Below are 18801 nucleotides of genomic sequence, written 5' to 3' on the forward strand. Positions count from 1 at the left end.
GCTATTCCAATAAAGTAATTACCACTCTCCTGTAAGCCCGCAAGCGTTCCACTTCCGTGGCTTATGCCAGGATTTGGCGCCAGTTTGAAGTGTGATGTGCTTCTAAAGAGATCACACCCCTGCGTGCTCCTGTCTCGCCGATTCTGGACTTTTTGCAGGATGGTGTACAAAAAGGCTTGGCCTATAATTCCCTGCGGGTGCAAGTGGCAGCGTTGGCCTCCCTGTGTGGCAAGGTTGAAGGCGTGTCTTTAGCTGCTCATCCAGATGTGGCACGGTTTCTTAGAGAGGTGCTTCGGCTCCGTCCTCCCGTGCGTGCACCTTGTCCAGCGTGGAACTTGGGGCTAGTGCTGAAAGCCCTTCAGGGTGCTCCCTTTGAACCGCTTCGGCGTGCTTCAGAGAAAGATTTGACACTGAAGGCCGTCTTTTTAGTGGCCATTACTTCGGTGAGACGGGTGTCAGAGCTCCAGGCGCTGTCCTGTAGAGACCCTTTTCTGCAGTTTTCGGAGTCCGGGGTCACGGTTCGGACCGTGCCTTCCTTCTTGCCTAAGGTGGTTTCAGCGTTTCACCTAAACCAACCTATTTTCTTGCCCTCCTTTGTAGAGGAGGAGTTTCCAGACTCTTTTGGGCAATTGCACCTGTTGGACGTGCGCAGGACTCTGCTGCAGTATCTGCGAGTTACTAACTCTTTCAGGACCTCTGATCATCTGTTTGTTTTGCTATCAGGGCCTCGCAGAGGGTCTCCAGCGTCTAAAGCCACTGTTGCCCGCTGGCTTAAAGAATGTATCTTTTCAGCTTATTTACTTGCCGGCCGGCCTCCGCCTCATGCCTTTAAGGCGCATTCCACTAGAGGAATTTCCTCTTCTTGGGCTGAAACTGGAGCACTCTCTCTTCAAGAGATTTGTAGTGCAGCAACATGGGCTTCTAAGCTCTCTTTTGCCCGACTTTACAGGCTGGATGTGGCTGCCAGGAGGGACGCACATTTTGGAGCGCAAGTGCTGGCGCGTGGTGTGGCTTGTTCCCGTCCTATCTAGGGATTGCTTTGATACATCCCATCTGTAATGGCTGCATCTGCTTGATGTCAAGGAACGGAAAATTAGGTTTTTACCGTGATAATTTTCTTTCCTTTAGTCATAGCAGATGCAGCCATGATCCCTCCCTGTCTGATTGCTATCTGCTGTAAATCTGTTTCAGGTTCTGTTCATGTTTCCTGGAGATTCCGTCCTTGGGAGAAAGTCGGAAAACAGTCTTCAGGATTCTTGTTCAATTAAAGGAGGATGACTTAATTCCCTCCAGTTTCATGTTTTGGAGGATGAGTTTATTCCCTCCAGTTATGTCTCAGTGGAGGATGAGTTTATGCCCTCCGGGAGGATGTTTCATTCCCTCCATTCTGAGTTAATGCCCTTTGTTGTAGGGCCATCGTTCGCTGTGAGGAAAGCTCATGTTATTCCCATTGCGGTTTGCTATACTGCTTTGGAAGCTTCAATTACTGAAGGAGAGGCAGTGGAGCAAGCTGGTATGAGGCACTGAAAAAAGTGTGCTCTCTATCTCCCTCTGCTGGTTGATGGACACAACCCATCTGTAATGGCTGCATCTGCTATGACTAAAGGAAAGAAAATTATCACGGTAAGAACCTAATTTTCCCATTTTTATGTAATACAGCTTTTGAATCACTTTCCTTCCAGCAGTTTTTGGGTGATTAAATAAAAATAATTTTGTATCTCAAATCCTCAGTTTCCTTGTCATCAAGCAGATGAAGCCATTACGTATGGGTTGTGTCCATCAACCAGCATGAGGAGATAGAGAGCACTCAACTTTTCACAGTGCCTCATGGCCAGCCAGCTCCACTGCCTCTTCAGTATTCTCTATCTTCCCAAGCAGGGTGGCTGCAGCTTCTTCGAGCTCCATCAAAAATCTGCCTGGGGGTGGCTCCTGGCTTACCAGTTGTTAGCCGGGGTGTTAGAGGCTATAGCAGCTTCACTTTGAAGGCACATAGGTTAGCCCTTTCCCTGCCTTACCCATGCCCCCGTGGATGTGGACATATTAGCTTGCTTTTCCCTGTCCTTTCCCACTCAGTGGATGCAGGCAAATTGGTTCGCCTTTCCCTGCCTTTCCCACTCATCTGAGCCTCTGGAGTTCTTATTACCTCTGCTTTCCTCACAGCGTTTAAAAAAAAAAAAAAAAAATGGAACAGAGGTTTTCCTTTGATTCTTCTATGGGACCGGAGCTGTGATACTCGGTCCTGTGAGGTAAGAGTGTTTTCTAACTCCTCCGGGGTGGGCCCGCGATCGGGGCGTTTTTGGCACGAAACCGCCATTTTGAATTTTCCCGCCGTTTTTGGCGATGGCTGCAGAGAATGTAAAGCGCTGTTCCCGGTGTGGCAAGCGCAAATCAATAGCGGGGCTCTGTAAATCGTGCTGTACAGGTGTAAGAGCCGGCCCGAGCATTGCGAGCGATGATTCTTCTCGCTCAGAGCTGGCAGCGGACGCCATTTTGAATTCTCCGCATGGCGCGTCCTCCGTAGAGACGGAGAGCCCTGAGCCCGGGGGGGGGGGGGGGGGAACCTCAAATTGAGACTATTCATGGAGCGGCTAGCCCCGGACGGGATCTGGGTGCCCAGGGCGAGTTTTCTCCCCTGATTTTGTGTTATTATTGCATAAAGCATACATGCTGAAAAGAGCTCTTCCTCAAGGGTCGTCTGAGGCCCCTTCTATTGTCCCCCCCCCCCCCCCCCCCCCCCCCCCCCCCCCCCCCCGCGGTGGATTCTGGCCTGGGACTGCCCGCTGAGGCTATTTTCCCTGATAATTGGCATAAAGAAAAGCGTAGAAGGGCTAATTCCCCTTCAGATTGTGGTGCACCTCCTTTTCTCCCCCAGTGGTCGGGCTGTGAAGATTCGGAGAGTTTTGGCAGGCCTTCGTGGTCTGAGGAGCCATAGTCAGGTGCAGAATTACCACAGGATCTGGATGATCCCTCCACGTTGAGGATTTTCCACCGTGATGAGCTGCCAGCGCTTATTTCAGATGCCCTACAGGTCCTTTCTATTGAAGAGCCTGACAGTGGCACGGCCTCCTCTGTGAATCATAGGATGGCTAGTACCAAAAAGCCTGCTCGAGCCTTTCCTTTGCATGACTCCATCCAAGAGCTTATTTCCGCGCAGTGGGCTGACCCCGAGGGACCTTTGAAAGTTTCCAGGGCTATGGGGCAATTATACCCTTTGCGTAAGGAGCATTTGGCTCGCTTTGCAATGCCTAAAGTAGATGCCCTAGTCACTGCAGTGACAAAGAGAACTACCCTCCCTGTGGAAGTAGGAGTTGCCCTGAAGGATATACAAGACCGTAGGCAGGAAGCAGCACTTAAACGGTCCTTTGAAATTGCAGGTCTTACTGTTCGGGCGTCTGCATGCAGTTGTTATGCTGCTAGAGCCTGCCTAGCGTGGTTGCAACAGGCAGTGGAACAGCCCGGAGATGGAGCGGAGCCCTTCTCGGATGTGCCTCCGCGGCTGGAGTCGGCCTTGTCCTTTTTGGCTGATGCCCTTTATGATATTGTCAGAGCTTCGGCTAAACAAATGGCAGTAGCAGTGGCAGCTCGCCGTCTTATTTGGCTACGACATTGGGCAGCGGACATGGCCTCTAAGCAAAGGTTGCTGAAGTTGCCCTTTCTAGGCCTTCTCCTATTTGGTGAGGAGTTGGGAAAAAAATTGTTAAAGGCCTGGGAGATCCCAAACCCCAGCACTTGCCCGAAGATAGGCCGAGGCCTTCCTCCAAGGGCCAGGCAGTCCACTCCTCTTATAGACCTCGCTTCCGTGAGGCTAGAAGGTACCGCCCGGGGCGTTCTGCTGGGTTCACTTCTCGTGCCCATTTTTCAGCAGAGGAACTCCTTTCCCTTGGACAAGCATTCCGCAGCCACCAGCCCTAGGCCTGGAGTTCAGGGGCGACCCTCTCAATGATGGTGCGCTGGCCCCCTCCTCGCTTCCTGTCATCGGAGGACGTCTTTCCCTCTTTGCCGTGGAGTGGGCCAATATTTCCTCAGATCAGTGGGTTCTGGACCTGATCAGAGATGGCTACAGAATAGATTTCAACGCCCCAGTAAGAGACGTGTTTGTGGAGTTCCGATGCGGTTCTGCCGCCAAACGGGCGGCGGTAGAGGAGCCTTTGCTAGGTCTGATTCAGTTAGGGGCCGTGTCCCCAGTACCTCCCGCCGAACACGGCTACGGCCGATACTCCATCTACTTTGTGGTGCCACGAAAAGGTGGGTCTTTTCGCCCTATTCTGGACTTAAAAGAATTAAACAAGTCCCTGAGAGTGCGGCATTTCCACATGGAAACCCTGCGCTCCGTCATTGCTGCGGTACAGCCAGGAGAGTTTCTCACGTCTCTAGACCTGAAAGAAGCTTACTTGCACATACCAATTTGGCCCCCGCACCAGAAGTTTCTGAGGTTTGCGGCATTGGGAAAACATTTACAGTTCCGGGCCTTGCCTTTTGGCCTCGCCACAGCTCCCCGAACCTTTTCGAAGGTAATGGTGGTAGTAGCTGCTTTGCTCAGGCGATAAGGTATCAGGGTTCACCCGTACCTAGACGACTGGCTTATCAGAGCAGACTCTGTAACAGAGAGCTATCAAGCTACAGCCAGAGTGGTCTCAGTACTTCAATCTCTAGGCTGGGTCATCAATATGGCCAAAAGTCACCTGACCCCCCCTCAATCTCTAGAATATTTGGGGGCCAGGTTCGACACAGACTCGGGCTATGTATACCTACCCGAGCAAAGGCGGTGCAAGCTTCAGAATCAGGTCCATCTGCTCCTGAGGATGCCCCGCCCGCGAGCTTGGGACATTGTCCAGCTGCTGGGATCGATGACAGCCACATTGGAAGTGGTGCCCTGGGCGAGAGCGCACCTGAGACCTCTACAGTATTCCCTACTTCAAAGATGGTCTCCAGTTTCTCAGGATTATCAATGCAGACTTTCTTGGCTCCCTGCGGCCCGACTCAGCATGGAGTGGTGGCTCTCAGACAACATGCTGCGGCGAGGAATGCCGCTGGTGCTCCCCGATTGGGTCTAGTAGTGACAGATGCCAGCCTGAAGGGCTGGGGCGCACATTGCAAGGGGAAGCATGCCCAGGGTCTATGGACACCCGAGGAGTCGGAGTGGTCCATCAACCGCCTGGAGTTGAAAGCGGTGTTTCAGGTGCTTCTGGCCTTTCAAGTGACCCTGGAAGGATTGGCTGTCAGAGTGATGTCGGACAACACGACAGCAGTGGCCTACATAAATCGACAAGGCGGCACTCAGTGCAGAGCACTGGCCGCCGCAGGCCGAACAGATTTGTCACTGGGCCGAGCTGCATCTTCAGTTTCTGTCAGCAGCTCACATTGCAGGTCAGAGCAACATGCAAGCCGATTATCTAAGCAGGCATCAGATCGATCCAGCAGAATGGGAACTAGCAGACGAAGTATTCCTGCAGATATGTGCCAAATGGGGCAAGCCCGTGATGGATCTTACGGCGACAAGTTCAAATGCCAAAGTCCCGTGCTTCTTCAGCAGACGGAGAGATCTTCGCTCGGCAAGGTTGGATGCCTTGACTCAGCCCTGGCCTCCGGGCCTACTATATGTGTTCCCTCCTTGGCCCTTGATAGGGCGAGTACTCCTGCAGATTCGGCTGCACCCAGGAGAAGTGGTCCTCATCGCCCTGGATTGGCCCAGGAGGCCTTGGTATGCGGACCTCCGACAGATGCTAGTGGAGGCTCCCCTTCCTTTACCTCTGGTACCGAACCTGTTGTCACAGGGCACGGTAGCCATGGAGGACGCCTGCCGCTTTGGTCTTATGGCATGGCGATTGAGAGGACGCAATTGAGGGACAAAGGCTATTCAAACACAGTCATTTCCACTCTCCTGCAGGCCCGCAAGCGTTCCACTTCCATGGCTTATGCCAGGATTTGGCGCCAGTTTGAAGTGTGATGTGCTTCAAAAGCGATCACACCCATGCGGGCTCCTGTCTCGCTGATTCTGGACTTTTTGAAGGATAGTGTACAAATAGGCTTGGCCTATAATTCCCTGCGGGTGCAAGTGGCAGCGTTGGCCTCCCTTCGTGGTAAGGTTGAAGGCGTGTCTTTAGCTGCTCATCCAGATGTGGCACAGTTTCTTAGTGGGGTGCTTCGACTCCGGCCTTCCGTGCGAGCACCCTGTCCAGCTTGGAACCTGGGGCTAGTTTTGAAGGCCCTGCAGGCTTCTCCTTTTGATCCGCTTCGGTGAGCATTGGAGAAAGATTTGACACTAAAGGCCGTTTTTCTTCTGGCCATTACTTCGGCGAGACGGGTGTCAGAGCTCCAGGCGCTGTCCTGTAGAGACCCGTTTTTGCAATTCTCAGAGTCCGGGGTCACGGTTCGGACTGCGCCTTCCTTCATGCCTAAGGTGGTTTCAGCGTTTCACCTAAACCAGCCTATTTTCCTGCCCTCCTTTGATAAGGAGGAGTTTCCAGAATCTTTTGAGCAGTTGCACCTTTTGGATGTGCGCAGGACTCTGCTGCAGTATCTGCGAGTTACTATCTCTTTCAGTATCTATGATCATCTGTTTGTTTTGCTATCAGGTCCTCGCAGAGGGTCTCCAGCGTCTAATGCCACTATTGCCCACTGGCTCAAAGAAACTATCTTTTCAGCTTATCTGCTTGCCGGCCGGTCTCCGCCTGTAGCCTTTAAGGCGCATTCTACCAGAGCGATTTCTTCCTCTTGGGTTGAAACTGGAGCACTCTCTCGTCAAGAGATATGCAGTGCAGCAACATGGGTTTCTAAGCTCTCTTTTGCCCGACATTACAGGCTGGATGTGGCTGCTAGGAGGGATGCGCATTTTGGAGCACTAGTGCTAGCGCGTGGTGTGACCTGTTCCCATCCTATATAGGGATTGCTTTGTTATATCCCATATGTAATGGCTTCATCTGCTTGATGACAAGGAATGGAAAATTAGGTTCTTACCTTGGTAATTTTCTTTCCTTTAGTCATAGCAGATTTAGCCATGAGCCCTCCCTGTATGATTGTCTGTATGCTGTGAATCTGTTTCAGGTTCTGTTCTTGTTTCCTGAAGTTCCTTCCTTGGGAGAAAGTTGGAAATCAGTCTTCAGGATTTATGTTCACTTATAGGAGGATTAGTCCATTCCCTCCAGTTTATGTTTTGGAGGACAAGTTTATTCCCTCCAGGAGGTTGTGTTCATTCCCTCCTTTTGAGTTCATGCCCTTGTTAAGGGGCCATCGTTCGCTGTGAGGAAAGTTCATGTTATTCCCATTGCGGCTTGCCATACTGCTTTGGAAGCTTCAAGTACTGAAGAGGCAGTGGAGCTGGCTGGCCATGAGGCACTGTGAAAAGTTGAGTGCTCTCTATCTCCCCCTGCTGGTTGATGGACACAACCCATACGTAATGGCTTCATCTGCTATGACTAAAGGAAAGAAAATTACCAAGGTAAGAACCTAATTTTCCCATATAAGTTTCAAGTTTATTAAGGGTTTACTACACTGCCCATTGCAAATTACATCTAGGCAGTTTACAAACTAAAAGAAATAGGGAAACTGAGAGGGGGGGAGAGAAAGATGCTCTAAATTCATTTGGACCTTGATTTGTCAGGTCAGATTCCAAGGCATAGATCTTTAAGGGCTGTTTTCAATTAGTTCAAGATCTGCATTTGAGAATTTTGCACCTAAATTAGCCCCTTTGAAAAATAATGTACTTAAATATAGGGGCTTAAAAAGTAGGCAATAGAGAATGACACAGGGATGCGGACAGAGCCCATGTGGACAAGTACAGACTTTGTCCCCATGACATTTTCTACTTTGAAGTCTGTTAATGAACAGGACTGTTGTTTGAGTGATGCAGATGATGGTATTTTGATTTTTTTTTTGGAAAAACAAGCAAACATTTTGGCCACAACTAGCAAAATTTGCATGGGGAATCCTGTACATTCCTACTATGAGCACATCTTCTGAGAAGACATCTATTGCAGGAAGGACTGTGGAAGACAGGAGAGCTAGACTGAATCCTGAGGGTGTTGATGACTTATTGTTCATCCACAGATTAAAAAATCATAACAGTGCTTCATAGGGCATATTTCTCCCCTCTAGGGCATACAGAATGGGTTGTATTTTGTACCCCTGGACATTTTAACAGGGTGGATTAGGATTCCTTGGGGTAGTAGAAGTCAGCTGTTGTTGGGGTTGGAAGGATAGAGGGTGGTGGTGGGGTTATTATAGTTGCTCGTTATTATTGTTTTCTACTTGTGATTTATAAACAGTTGCAAGGCATATTGTTCCTTTTTATACTTTAATAAAAAGATTTAAATATAAAATCATAATTGTTCGAGGCTTCTGCAGATGAGGACAGAGCCCACAGGATTGGGACGGGCAGAACCTGCGGGGATGGGGCAGGGACGGGGGGCCCGCGGGGATGGAAACAGAACATGCAGGGACAGGGCAGGGATGGGCACAAACTTTGTCCTCGTGTCATTCTCTAGTAGGCAGCTACAAGTCCAGAGATAGGACAGGAAAGAAAACTTAGGTGCTGAAGTACCCTATTACTCAGAGTCTGTGCCAATTTAGATATCTAATTAAGAAAAATGAATGACATGTCTAAATTTATAGGCTTGACTTAAAGGACTAAGCAGTTATTTGAAAACTGACCACGTGATTTATAGTATGACAAATTTACAAACAGGAGACTCTTGTGTTCTGCTATTTTTGGTTCTAAAAATGTGTTTATGCCCTACAGCTTCCTTGAAATGATGGAATGTCGTAGTCGAGGACATGCTTCCCCAGTAGCAAGCAATGAACAGAGCCCTTCCTCAGGCTCCCAGTCCCCCATCATTCCTCCTAGCTCTGCATCAACTGAGAGTTCCAGTCCTGGGACACCTCAGCAACCTCCTCAACAAATCACAGATGGCATAGCAGCAAGCCCTTTGTCTCCGCCCTCTATATCACCAGGTCCTACAGTAGAAGTACCCCCTTTGCTTGTATCACCTGTACCAGCGTCCTCACCACCGCTTCCCGTCGCAGCTCCTCAGCAGAAGCGCAGCATTATCTCACGACTTTTTGGTTCTTCTGCTCCAGAGACGCCCCCTCCTAAACCAGGTACCAAGGATGTTTATGGGTTTTGTGTTTGTGTGTGTGTGTTTTCAATTTAAATCTGTCAGTTACATAGTAGATGACGGCAGATAATGACCTATTGAATAAAATGTAGTCACTATACTGTCCATCCATCTGCCCAACATGATAAGCTCATAGTATAAGATATACTTTACCTACTAAATCTTGATTTGTCCTTGCCATTTTCAGGGTACAGACTATAGAAGTCTGCCCGGCACTGGCCTTGTTCTCCAGTTACTGAAGCTGAATCTGTCCAGCCATGACCATAGAAGTCTGTGCCCTGATTGTGATCTGTCACGATCTAGATGTGAAGTGATCTGTCACTTCATGTATAGAAACACCATTCTTGTGCCCTTCACACATGAACTGCAGGAAGTGGAAGAGGTCCAGGGTGAACAAGTCATCCGCCATTACTTTTTCACCTGCACGGGAAGAGAGAAAGGAGGTGCAGGAAAAAATAAAGGACAAGGAGGATGGGAGAGGGGAGACGGCATGAGAGAGAGATGGATGAGAGGCTGACTGGATCAGCAGCTGGCCTAGGTGGAACCAAAACAGGACCACATTGGGAGTGGCTGACTTGGTTAGTACAGAACACTCTGAAATCCACTGGGAAGAAAAGTTAGAGGCAGGCAACACTTGTAGCACTTCACATTGGTTAAAGGGCTGAACCTATGAGACAGGGAAAAGGGAGGACAAGTTCTATTTCTTGTAATTTCTAAGTGGTTTAGGCCCTTAGTTTAAGATAAGGTGGACAGATTGTCTCCATGTCCTCAGAGGCAAGCAGAGCCAGGCCTGATCTTACCCTGTTGTGTTTGTGGACTATGATAATTCCAGTTTCTCTTAAAGAATTTGCAAGTACGAGTCTATAGTTGCAATGGACAGAGGACCAGACAAGTATAGATTTTGAACATTAATCTTGCTGTATTCTGGGATTTATGGTCTTTTTCTTGGGCTTCTACAAAGGAAGAGTGGAGGAGTAGGCTGGTGGTTAGAGCTGTGGGCTAAGAAACAGGAAGGCTGGCCAGGGTTCAAATCCTGCTTTTTCCTGGATGCTTCTTCTGTCCTTAGATGAGTCACTTCATCCTCTGTTGCCTCAGATACAAATCTGCTTTGTAAGCCCTCTGGGGCAGGGAAATACCTACTGTGTCTGAATGTAACTTGAGCTCAGATTTGGAAAGGTGAGTAGTGAAAGCCCGTATCTAACAAGAAGCAGGACCGTAAGTCCCAGAATGTAGTAGGGCATGGAAATGATACAAATGTTACAGGGAAGAGGGCTCACACTCACTAGTGACTTTAGGCTTTAATCCCATCACAATCTAGGACTTGTGGTTCCCATTTCCTTTGTCCATGGATGTGGCAGTTAAACAATGTCTTTCTGTGATGTTTAGGACAGAGGTCTCAATGAAGAAAGCTGTGTGTTAGAAGGCTGTGTTAAGCTTCAGCATACAGCGCTCTAACACATGCTAAAAAATAGTTTTATTCCTGATGCATTAACTATTGGCATTCAGATTATCACTGTGTTGAAAAGTGTGCATGGTCAAGAAAAAAAAAAAATGCACACTGCAGCAGTAAGATGCAGTCATTTGCTGCATCGTGAGTAGATGTCTCTTTGGTTCATGCACTGACAGGAAGGGAGGTAAAACACAGACCAAATGCCTGATTATTTTACTTCTCCCCTTCCTCCTCCCCCCTCCTCCTCCTCCCTCCCTGAGCCACAAAACACTACATTTATGGCTGAGGTGGGCACCTTCGACCTCTCAACCCTACCAATGTCCCTGGTGGCCCATGGGCCCCCACCCATGACTCTACAACATTCCTGCTGTCTCAAATGGGCCCCCACCTCCTGACCCCAAGAATGACCCCAGTGGCCTTAGTTGGGAGGCGAGAGTGATGCCCATTTGCCTCTGCCTCCATACCCCATCTTGAAAAATGGCAGTGCCTGACCCTGAATGGTGTGTTAGCATTTGGGGAAGGGGGAAGAGTTGAGGTACCTCACCAGAGCCTGACGATGACAAAGCAAGGTGGTTTTCATCTGCATTTTCAGACTCTGCTCCCAAGTCATTGAGCTACTTACAGCTCAGAAATTTCCTCCTCATTCAGGAAACCAATGCCACAATCTAACTTGCATGCACAGACTGGAAACAAAGCTGTTCTCTGTGGGAGCCCCAAGGCATAGATCTGAAGATTGAGAGGAGAATGTGTTAAGAAGGAGAAACAAGTGATTTTGTGAATAAATTCTCAATTCTGTTATGCTCTGTGCTTCAGTCATTAATAGTACTAGGTAATCCACTCTGGCTGAAATCTTTCTGGAGCCTATGTGCCCCCAGGTATATGAAGTTTGTAGGGGTAGCAAAGAATAGATGAGAACATATATGCAATATTCAGAATACAAGCTTTTTAATTCCTGGAATCCTGGATTCAAATGGAGCTTTTTGGAAATAAAAATTACTTTTAATGGCCTTAAACATAGTTTATGCTTGTTTATTTCCATATTCTGTTTTTAATATAAGCATAGATAGCAGTCTTTTTGCAGAGTTGCAATAGTGAAAATACTGGTAGATGCTGTTGATCAGGATTAAATGCATTGTCAGAATAGAGAAAGTGTGCTCCACTACTCTGATAACGAGGAGCTTGGCAGAACTAGACTCATGCATTAGCAGAACACTATTAATGCGGATAGCATGTGTTTGGTCCTATTACTGTAAATAGTCACTGCAGCCCTCATGAAGCAAACCAAAGGCTATATACAAAAGGGTTTTTATAATTGAAAGTATATCTGTATAATAAATGCCATTATCCCAAATGCCCAAGTTATGGAAACATGCTATCATGCCATGGCTCACACTTTTCTTTCTCTTAAGAATTCATTTCTTAAGAATATTACAATTTATTAAAATGTACTCACCTGACAAAAGGCTCAAAGCAATGTACAAGTTCTACAGCATTAAATTGTACTATTGAAGTATATAAAAATAACAGGAAATGCAATGCTTCAATTAGAATATCATCATACAATATACATACAAAACTTAAAGTAGCATAAACATAAGCATCAATAATATACACAATAGAATGACCCAGTCTGTACCATGCAAAACAAAGGAGGACAATGTAACGAATGAGCAAAGGTCTGAGTAAAGAAGTCTGCTTTTAATAGTTAATTAATCTTAACTAGTTCTCTATTAGGCACATTTTCGAAAGAGATGGACGTCCAAAAAGTGACATAAATCGGCACTTGGACGTCCATCTCTCAGAAATGTCCAAATCAGTATAATTGAAACCTGATTTTGGACATCTCTAACTGAAGTCCTTCGCAAGGACTTACAAATTTCAAGGGGGCGTATCGGAGGTGTGGCGAAGGCAGGACTTGGGCGTTCCTAAGACTTGGACGTCTTTGACCCATAATCGAAAAAAGCAGAGATGTCCATGGGTACAACTTGGACGTTTTCACCCGGACCTGTTTTTATTATGAATAAAGCACAAAATGACCAGATGACCACTGGAGGGAATCGGGGATGACCTCCCCTTACTCCCCCAGCGGTCACTAACCCCCTCCCACCTTCAAAAAGCATTATTAAAAATATTACTTGCCAGGCTCAGATGTCATACTCGGGTCTATGACAGCACATGTAGGTCCCTGGAACAGTTTTAGTGGACGCAGTGCACTTCAGACAGGTGGACTGTAGGATGAAAATAAGTAATGAGGACAATAATTATTCCCTGATAATACTTATTACAAGGTTCCCGCTCAGCCTAGGGGAAATATTATAAAGGAACCTTGTTGCTGGCACCCTGCCAGTGTTTTGTTCTCCGCCAAAGAACCAAAGCCACGTCACAGATGATAATTATTGTTATTTATTACAGGTAGAAAAATAGAAACACTCTGCAATAGCTTATATGCAATATAATATCTCTTACTGATATGCACACTAACAAAATATATTGTCTAACTACACTCTGATTATCCTGAGACTACGTACAGTAATGATTAGAACAGTACAAATAATATCCTAATGATTATGAAAACTTATCACATCTTATGCAAAATACACATTAGCAGCTGTCCCTGACCAAGAGCTGACATAAACCAGTCGTACTTAGATAAAACCACTGCCTAACCCCAGACTAGGAAATATATCACTGTGATCTTACCACGCTGTCCTGATGACGGCTTCAGATGAGACCGGAGCAGAATCTCCCCAGACGCTATCTCAGCTGTCTGTGTCTTATGTAGTGCAGGTCTTTCTCAGCAAACAAGCAGGTTCCCGTCTCTCCTTTGGTTATCAGAGCCAATATCTCTGCCACAGGTATTTGCACCAGTTATGCAAGTTATTATTTGTTGCATTTGTATCCCACATTTTCCCACCTATTTGCAGGCTCAATGTGGCTTACATTATGCCGTAATGGCGATCGCCATTTCCGAAATGAGAAATACAATGTGGTATTGCATAAAGTTCACAAGTGACAGTGTAAATTAAGCAGTCAAGTATAGAGAGTTCATTTCCGGAATGAGAAATAAAGTGGTATTGCGTTAAAGTTCATTAGTGACAAAGTAAATGAAGCAGTCAGGTATAGAGAGTTCAGTTTTGTCCAGTTCTGGTACAAGTTTTGTTGTCTGGTATTTAGGATGGATTATTGTGGTATGCCTATAGGCGGTCGGTGGCCCAACTGTTTGGGGAGGCTAAAGGGGGCGGGGTTAGGGGTGGGGCCAGGGGTGGAGCTTAAATCCATAATTGTCTGATCACACACAGAAAAAAAAAATAAATGTCACAATTAATACCTTTTATTAAGATATTAGCTATGTATCATATGTCAAAGAATAAAGTGGTTGCTCAAAGCATATACTAACCACAATCGCTCAACTGCAAAACACTATGCACAACTTTGTGCAAAAACACACTCTGAACCTTACTGTACCATAAATATTACACTGGGCAGAACCTAATACACCAATATACCACCCATACGGAAAATGCAGACCATCAACAATATTGAAATAAGGGATCGTAATATCACAATTCTCATGTAGAGCCACAAAACATCCTAATTCATGTTTAATGTGGGATAAAATGTCATAAATAAGTAAATAAACTTTTAATGTTGAACACCTAATTCTCAAAGTGGACATATTCCAAACACTATAATGAAAATAAAATGATCTTTTCTACATTTGTTGTCTGGTGACTTTGTTTTTCTGATTGTGCTGGCCCAGTATCCGATTCTGCTGCTATCTGTCCTCTTAACTCCGTTTCCAGGGCTTCCTTTCCATTTATTTGTTTACTTTCCGCCTTTCTTCTTCATTTCTTGTCCTACATCCGTAAGTAAAAGCTGGGTCCTCCGCAAACTTGACTGTCCAGTGGATCCAGCTTTTGCCTATTTTCTTCATCCATGTGCAGTTTTTCTACTCTCTTCCTTTTCTGTAATCTCATCTCCTTCCTCACTCCTCCCTCCCCCTCCATGTCCAGCAACCCTCCTCTCCCCCCTACCCTCCCCTCCATCCACCCATGTCCAGCAACTCTCCTCTCCCCTGCCCTCTCCCCTTCTTCCACCATGTCCAGCAAACCTCCTCTCCCCTTCCCTCCATCCAGCAACCCTCCTCTCCCCTGCCCTCTCCTCTCCCCTTCTTCCACCATGTCCAGCAACCCTCCTCTCCCCTTCCCTCCATCCAGCAACCCTCCTCTCCCCTTCTTCCACCATGTCCAGCAACCCTCCTCTCCCCTTCCCTCCATCCAGCAACCCTCCTCTCCCCTTCTTCCACCATGTCCAGCAACCCTCCTCTCCCCTTCCCTCCATCCAGCACCCTCCTCTCCCCTTCTTCCACCATGCTGCTGCGGCTAGGAAAGCGAATAGAATGTTGGGTGTTATTAAGAAGGGTATGGAGTCCAGGTGTGCGGATGTTATAATGCCGTTGTATCGCTCCATGGTGCGACCGCACCTGGAGTATTGTGTTCAGTACTGGTCTCCGTATCTCAAAAAAGATATAGTAGAATTGGAAAAGGTACAGCGAAGGGCGACGAAAATGATAGTGGGGATGGGACGACTTTCCTATGAAGAGAGGCTGAGAAGGCTAGGGCTTTTCAGCTTGGAGAAGAGACGGCTGAGGGGAGATATGATAGAAGTGTATAAAATAATGAGTGGAATGGATCGGGTGGATGTGAAGCGACTGTTCACGCTATCCAAAAATACTAGGACTAGAGGGCATGAGTTGAAGCTACAGTGTGGTAAATTTAAAACGAATCGGAGAAAATTTTTTTTCACCCAACGTGTAATTAGACTCTGGAATTCATTGCCGGAGAACGTGGTACGGGCGGTTAGCTTGACGGAGTTTAAAAAGGGGTTAGATAGATTCCTAAAGGACAAGTCCATAGACCGCTATTAAATGGACTGGAAAAATTCCTCATTTTTAGGTATAACTTGTCTGGAATGTTTTTACGTTTGGGGAGCGTGCCAGGTGCCCTTGACCTGGATTGGCCACTGTCGGTGACAGGATGCTGGGCTAGATGGACCTTTGGTCTTTCCCAGTATGGCACTACTTATGTACTTATGTACTTATGTCCAGCAACCCTCCTCTCCCCTTCCCTCCATCCAGCAACCCTCCTCTCCCCTTCTTCCACCATGTCCAGCAACCCTCCTCTCCCCTTCCCTCCATCCAGCAGCCCTCCTCTCCCCTTCTTCCACCATGTGCAGCAACCCTCCTCTCCCGTCTGCCCTGTTTCCTTCCTGCCGTACCTTTAAATATGATAGTTTTGCTGGAGTCGCGGGCAGCCGGCATTGAAGACATCGGCAGGCTTACGCCGCAGCCTTCCCTTCCCTCGTTGCAAGTTGGATGATGGCTCCGCCCTCGTAGATACAGGAAATACGTCAGAAGAGGGCGGAGCCATCATCCGACTTGCAACGAGGGAAGGGAAGGCTGCTGGAACCGGCGTAAGCCTGCCGATGTCTTCAATGCCGGCTGCCCGCGACGCCAGCAAAACTGTAATATTTAAAGGTACGGCGGGGGGTGGGGCAGTGGCGGGCTGGGGAGGCTTAGCCTCCCCAAGCCTCTTATACGGGGCGCCTATGGGTATGCCTTTTTGAACAGGTTGGTTTTTAGTGATTTTCAGAAGTTTGTTAGGTCGTGGATTGTTTTTATAACGTTTGGTAGTGCATTCCATAGTTGCATGCTTATGTAGAAGAAGCTGGATGCATACTTCTCTTTTACTCTGCTATCCTGCATTAGGTGCTTCTAAAATTATATTAATATTGATACACTGAACAAAGGAAGGGGGGTGACTGGGGAGGGCTTTTTAACAAATTTGATATCTGTTTGGTATTCTGTTTATCTAAGTGGGTGCTGAAGGAACCACAGTGCTTCATGAGTTGTAGTGTTTTATGATCTCTCTATATAAAAGGCAACACCAACGTTCTATGAAGCCTCCAGCCGGAAGTGTGAAGGGGGCGAGATATCCGGTTTCCCTATGAGTGTCTGCCCCGCTCTCTCTGTAACACAAGCAGTCAGTGAAGGAAAACAGCAGAGCACGAAATCAAATCGCTGGCTCTGTAACAGTGAAGGACTCAGAGGGGGGAGGGGAGAGAGGCCAGAGGGCAGGGACACACACACTCCCACATGCACACAGAAGAAAACCTTGCTAGCCCCCCCCCCCCCCCCCCCCCCGTTTCATTTGCATCAGAAACAGGGCTTTTTTACTGAAGGACTCAGAGGGGGGAGGGGAGAGAGGGCAGGGACACACACACTCCCACATGCACACAGAAGAAAACATTGCTAGCCCCCGTTTCATTTGCATCAGAAACGGGGCTTTTTTACTAGTGATCTATAAATAATTGTAAAATATGCAGAACAGCAGCTAGGGATTGTAAATCCTGTGCTTGTGTATATCTGTTGTGTGTGCTCTGTAGGGGTGGACACCCAAAAAATTTTCATGGTTGTCCCCAGGTTTTGTTTCATTCTGGAACAAGTATTGTTAAGAGTGTTCACTCTTTGCAAAGGAGGACACACTTTTCTTAGAGTGCACACTTCTTTCCCGACAGTGCGAGCATCTATGATCGTTCTTTCATGCATGCGTTTGTCTTTACACACAGTGCTCATTCTTTATGAGGAATGTACAATCATAAATGACATTCCATCCCTAGTGTTCTGCATTTGTTGGGTGGTGGGGCAGATATTGGTGGGGGGCAGTTGGGTAATGGTGTGGATGCAGGGGTAGGTTTTCGCAGTTGGGGGAATATGGGGAGTTTGGGAGAGTAGAGAACAGGGAGAGGCAGTTTGAAAGAAAGGATTCCCTAACTGATAGTTTCTAAACTACAGAAGCTGAATTCCTTCTACCATAAAAGTGGATCATATTTTAAGGGCAGGGTGGGGGAGGAAGAGGTTATTTTTCTGGCACCCCTGGTCCAGTTTTGCCCATTTTCAAACTTGGTGTGTCTTTTTACTGTTTTTATTTTTTTTCCCACATGTCAAGTTTCATTCTTTGTGATTAGTAGTTAAGTTGCAGTGTAACTGCTTATTCTCCGAGGACAAGCAGGCTGCTTGTTCTCACTGATGGGTGACGTCCACGGCAGCCCCTCCAATCGGAAACTTCTCTAGCAAAGTCCTTTGCTAGTCCTCGCGCGCACCGCGCATGCGCGGCCGTCTTCCCGCCCGAAACCGGCTCGAGCCGGCCAGTCTTCTTTTGTCCGCACTCGGTACGGTCGTGTTTCGCCGTGTCGAGCCCCGGAAAGTCGACCTCGCGCGTCCAAATTTATTTTTGACGTGTTTTTTCTTCGGAAAAGTCTTAAAAGTGTCGGGAAGTGCTCTGGAACCCCCCCCCCCCCCCCCCCCCCCGGGTTTCGTGTCAACCCCTTCCCGTACTTCCAGCTTTTTGCCCCGATAAGTTTTCTTTCGTCGTCGGGGTAGGCCTCTTTTCGGCCTCGGTCGAGATTTTCTCCCTTAAAATTTTTGGTGCTCTTTTTCCGTCATTTCGGATTTTGACTTCGCCGGCGTGATTTTTCCGCCCATGACATCGAAGCCTTCCAGCGGCTTCAAGAAGTGCACCCAGTGCGCCCGGATAATCTCGCTCACTGATCGACACTCGTCGTGTCTTCAGTGTCTGGGGGCCGAGCACCGCCCTCAGAACTGTAGTCTGTGTTCCCTGCTTCAAAGGCGGACTCAGGTAGCGAGATTAGCCCAGTGGAACGTGTTGTTCTCGGGCTCTTCGTCGGCATCGGCACCGGGATCTTCGAGTGCATCGACGTCGTCAGCGTCCAGACCATCTTCCTCGGCCGCCACTGCATCGAGTGCATCGAGGCATCGGGCCTCTGCATCGGCGCCAAGGTATCGGGCGACTGCATCGACGTCGGTGGTACCGGGACCTCGTCTGCTGATGTCGTCGGACGGTGGTGCATCGTCAGGAGTGCAGGTGAGGGCTGTCCATTCCCCTGCTGGTGGCGGTGAGCCTTCGGGTGGGTCTCCTCCTACCCTGAGGGCTCCTGCGGTACAGCCCCCCCGAGACCGACCTCCTTCGGCCTCTGCCCCGAGGAAGCGATGGCTGGATTCTACGTCCTCGTCGGTGCCGGGGAGCTCCGGTGACATGCTTCGGAAGAAATCGAAGAAGCATCGACACCGGTCGCCTCCCCGCGTCGGCACCGAGAGCTCTGGGTCGCCGAGGGAGTCGGCACCCAGCAGGCATCGGCACCGAGAGGACCGCTCACCCT

The 18801-nt window shown here is 48.1% G+C and overlaps 1 protein-coding gene across 1 annotated transcript in view; it reads left to right on the plus strand.

The window, feature by feature from the left end:
• The window catches only part of RABL6 (RAB, member RAS oncogene family like 6), a 412427-nt gene that overhangs the window by 246624 nt on the left and 147002 nt on the right, over positions 1-18801 (plus strand). The window contains exon 9 of the mRNA XM_030206942.1: positions 8738-9096. Within this exon, the coding sequence (XP_030062802.1) occupies positions 8738-9096 (359 nt within the window). The remainder of the gene's footprint in view (positions 1-8737; positions 9097-18801) is intronic.

Source organism: Microcaecilia unicolor, chromosome 6, assembly GCF_901765095.1.
Source record: "Microcaecilia unicolor chromosome 6, aMicUni1.1, whole genome shotgun sequence".
Lineage (NCBI taxonomy): Eukaryota > Metazoa > Chordata > Amphibia > Gymnophiona > Siphonopidae > Microcaecilia > Microcaecilia unicolor.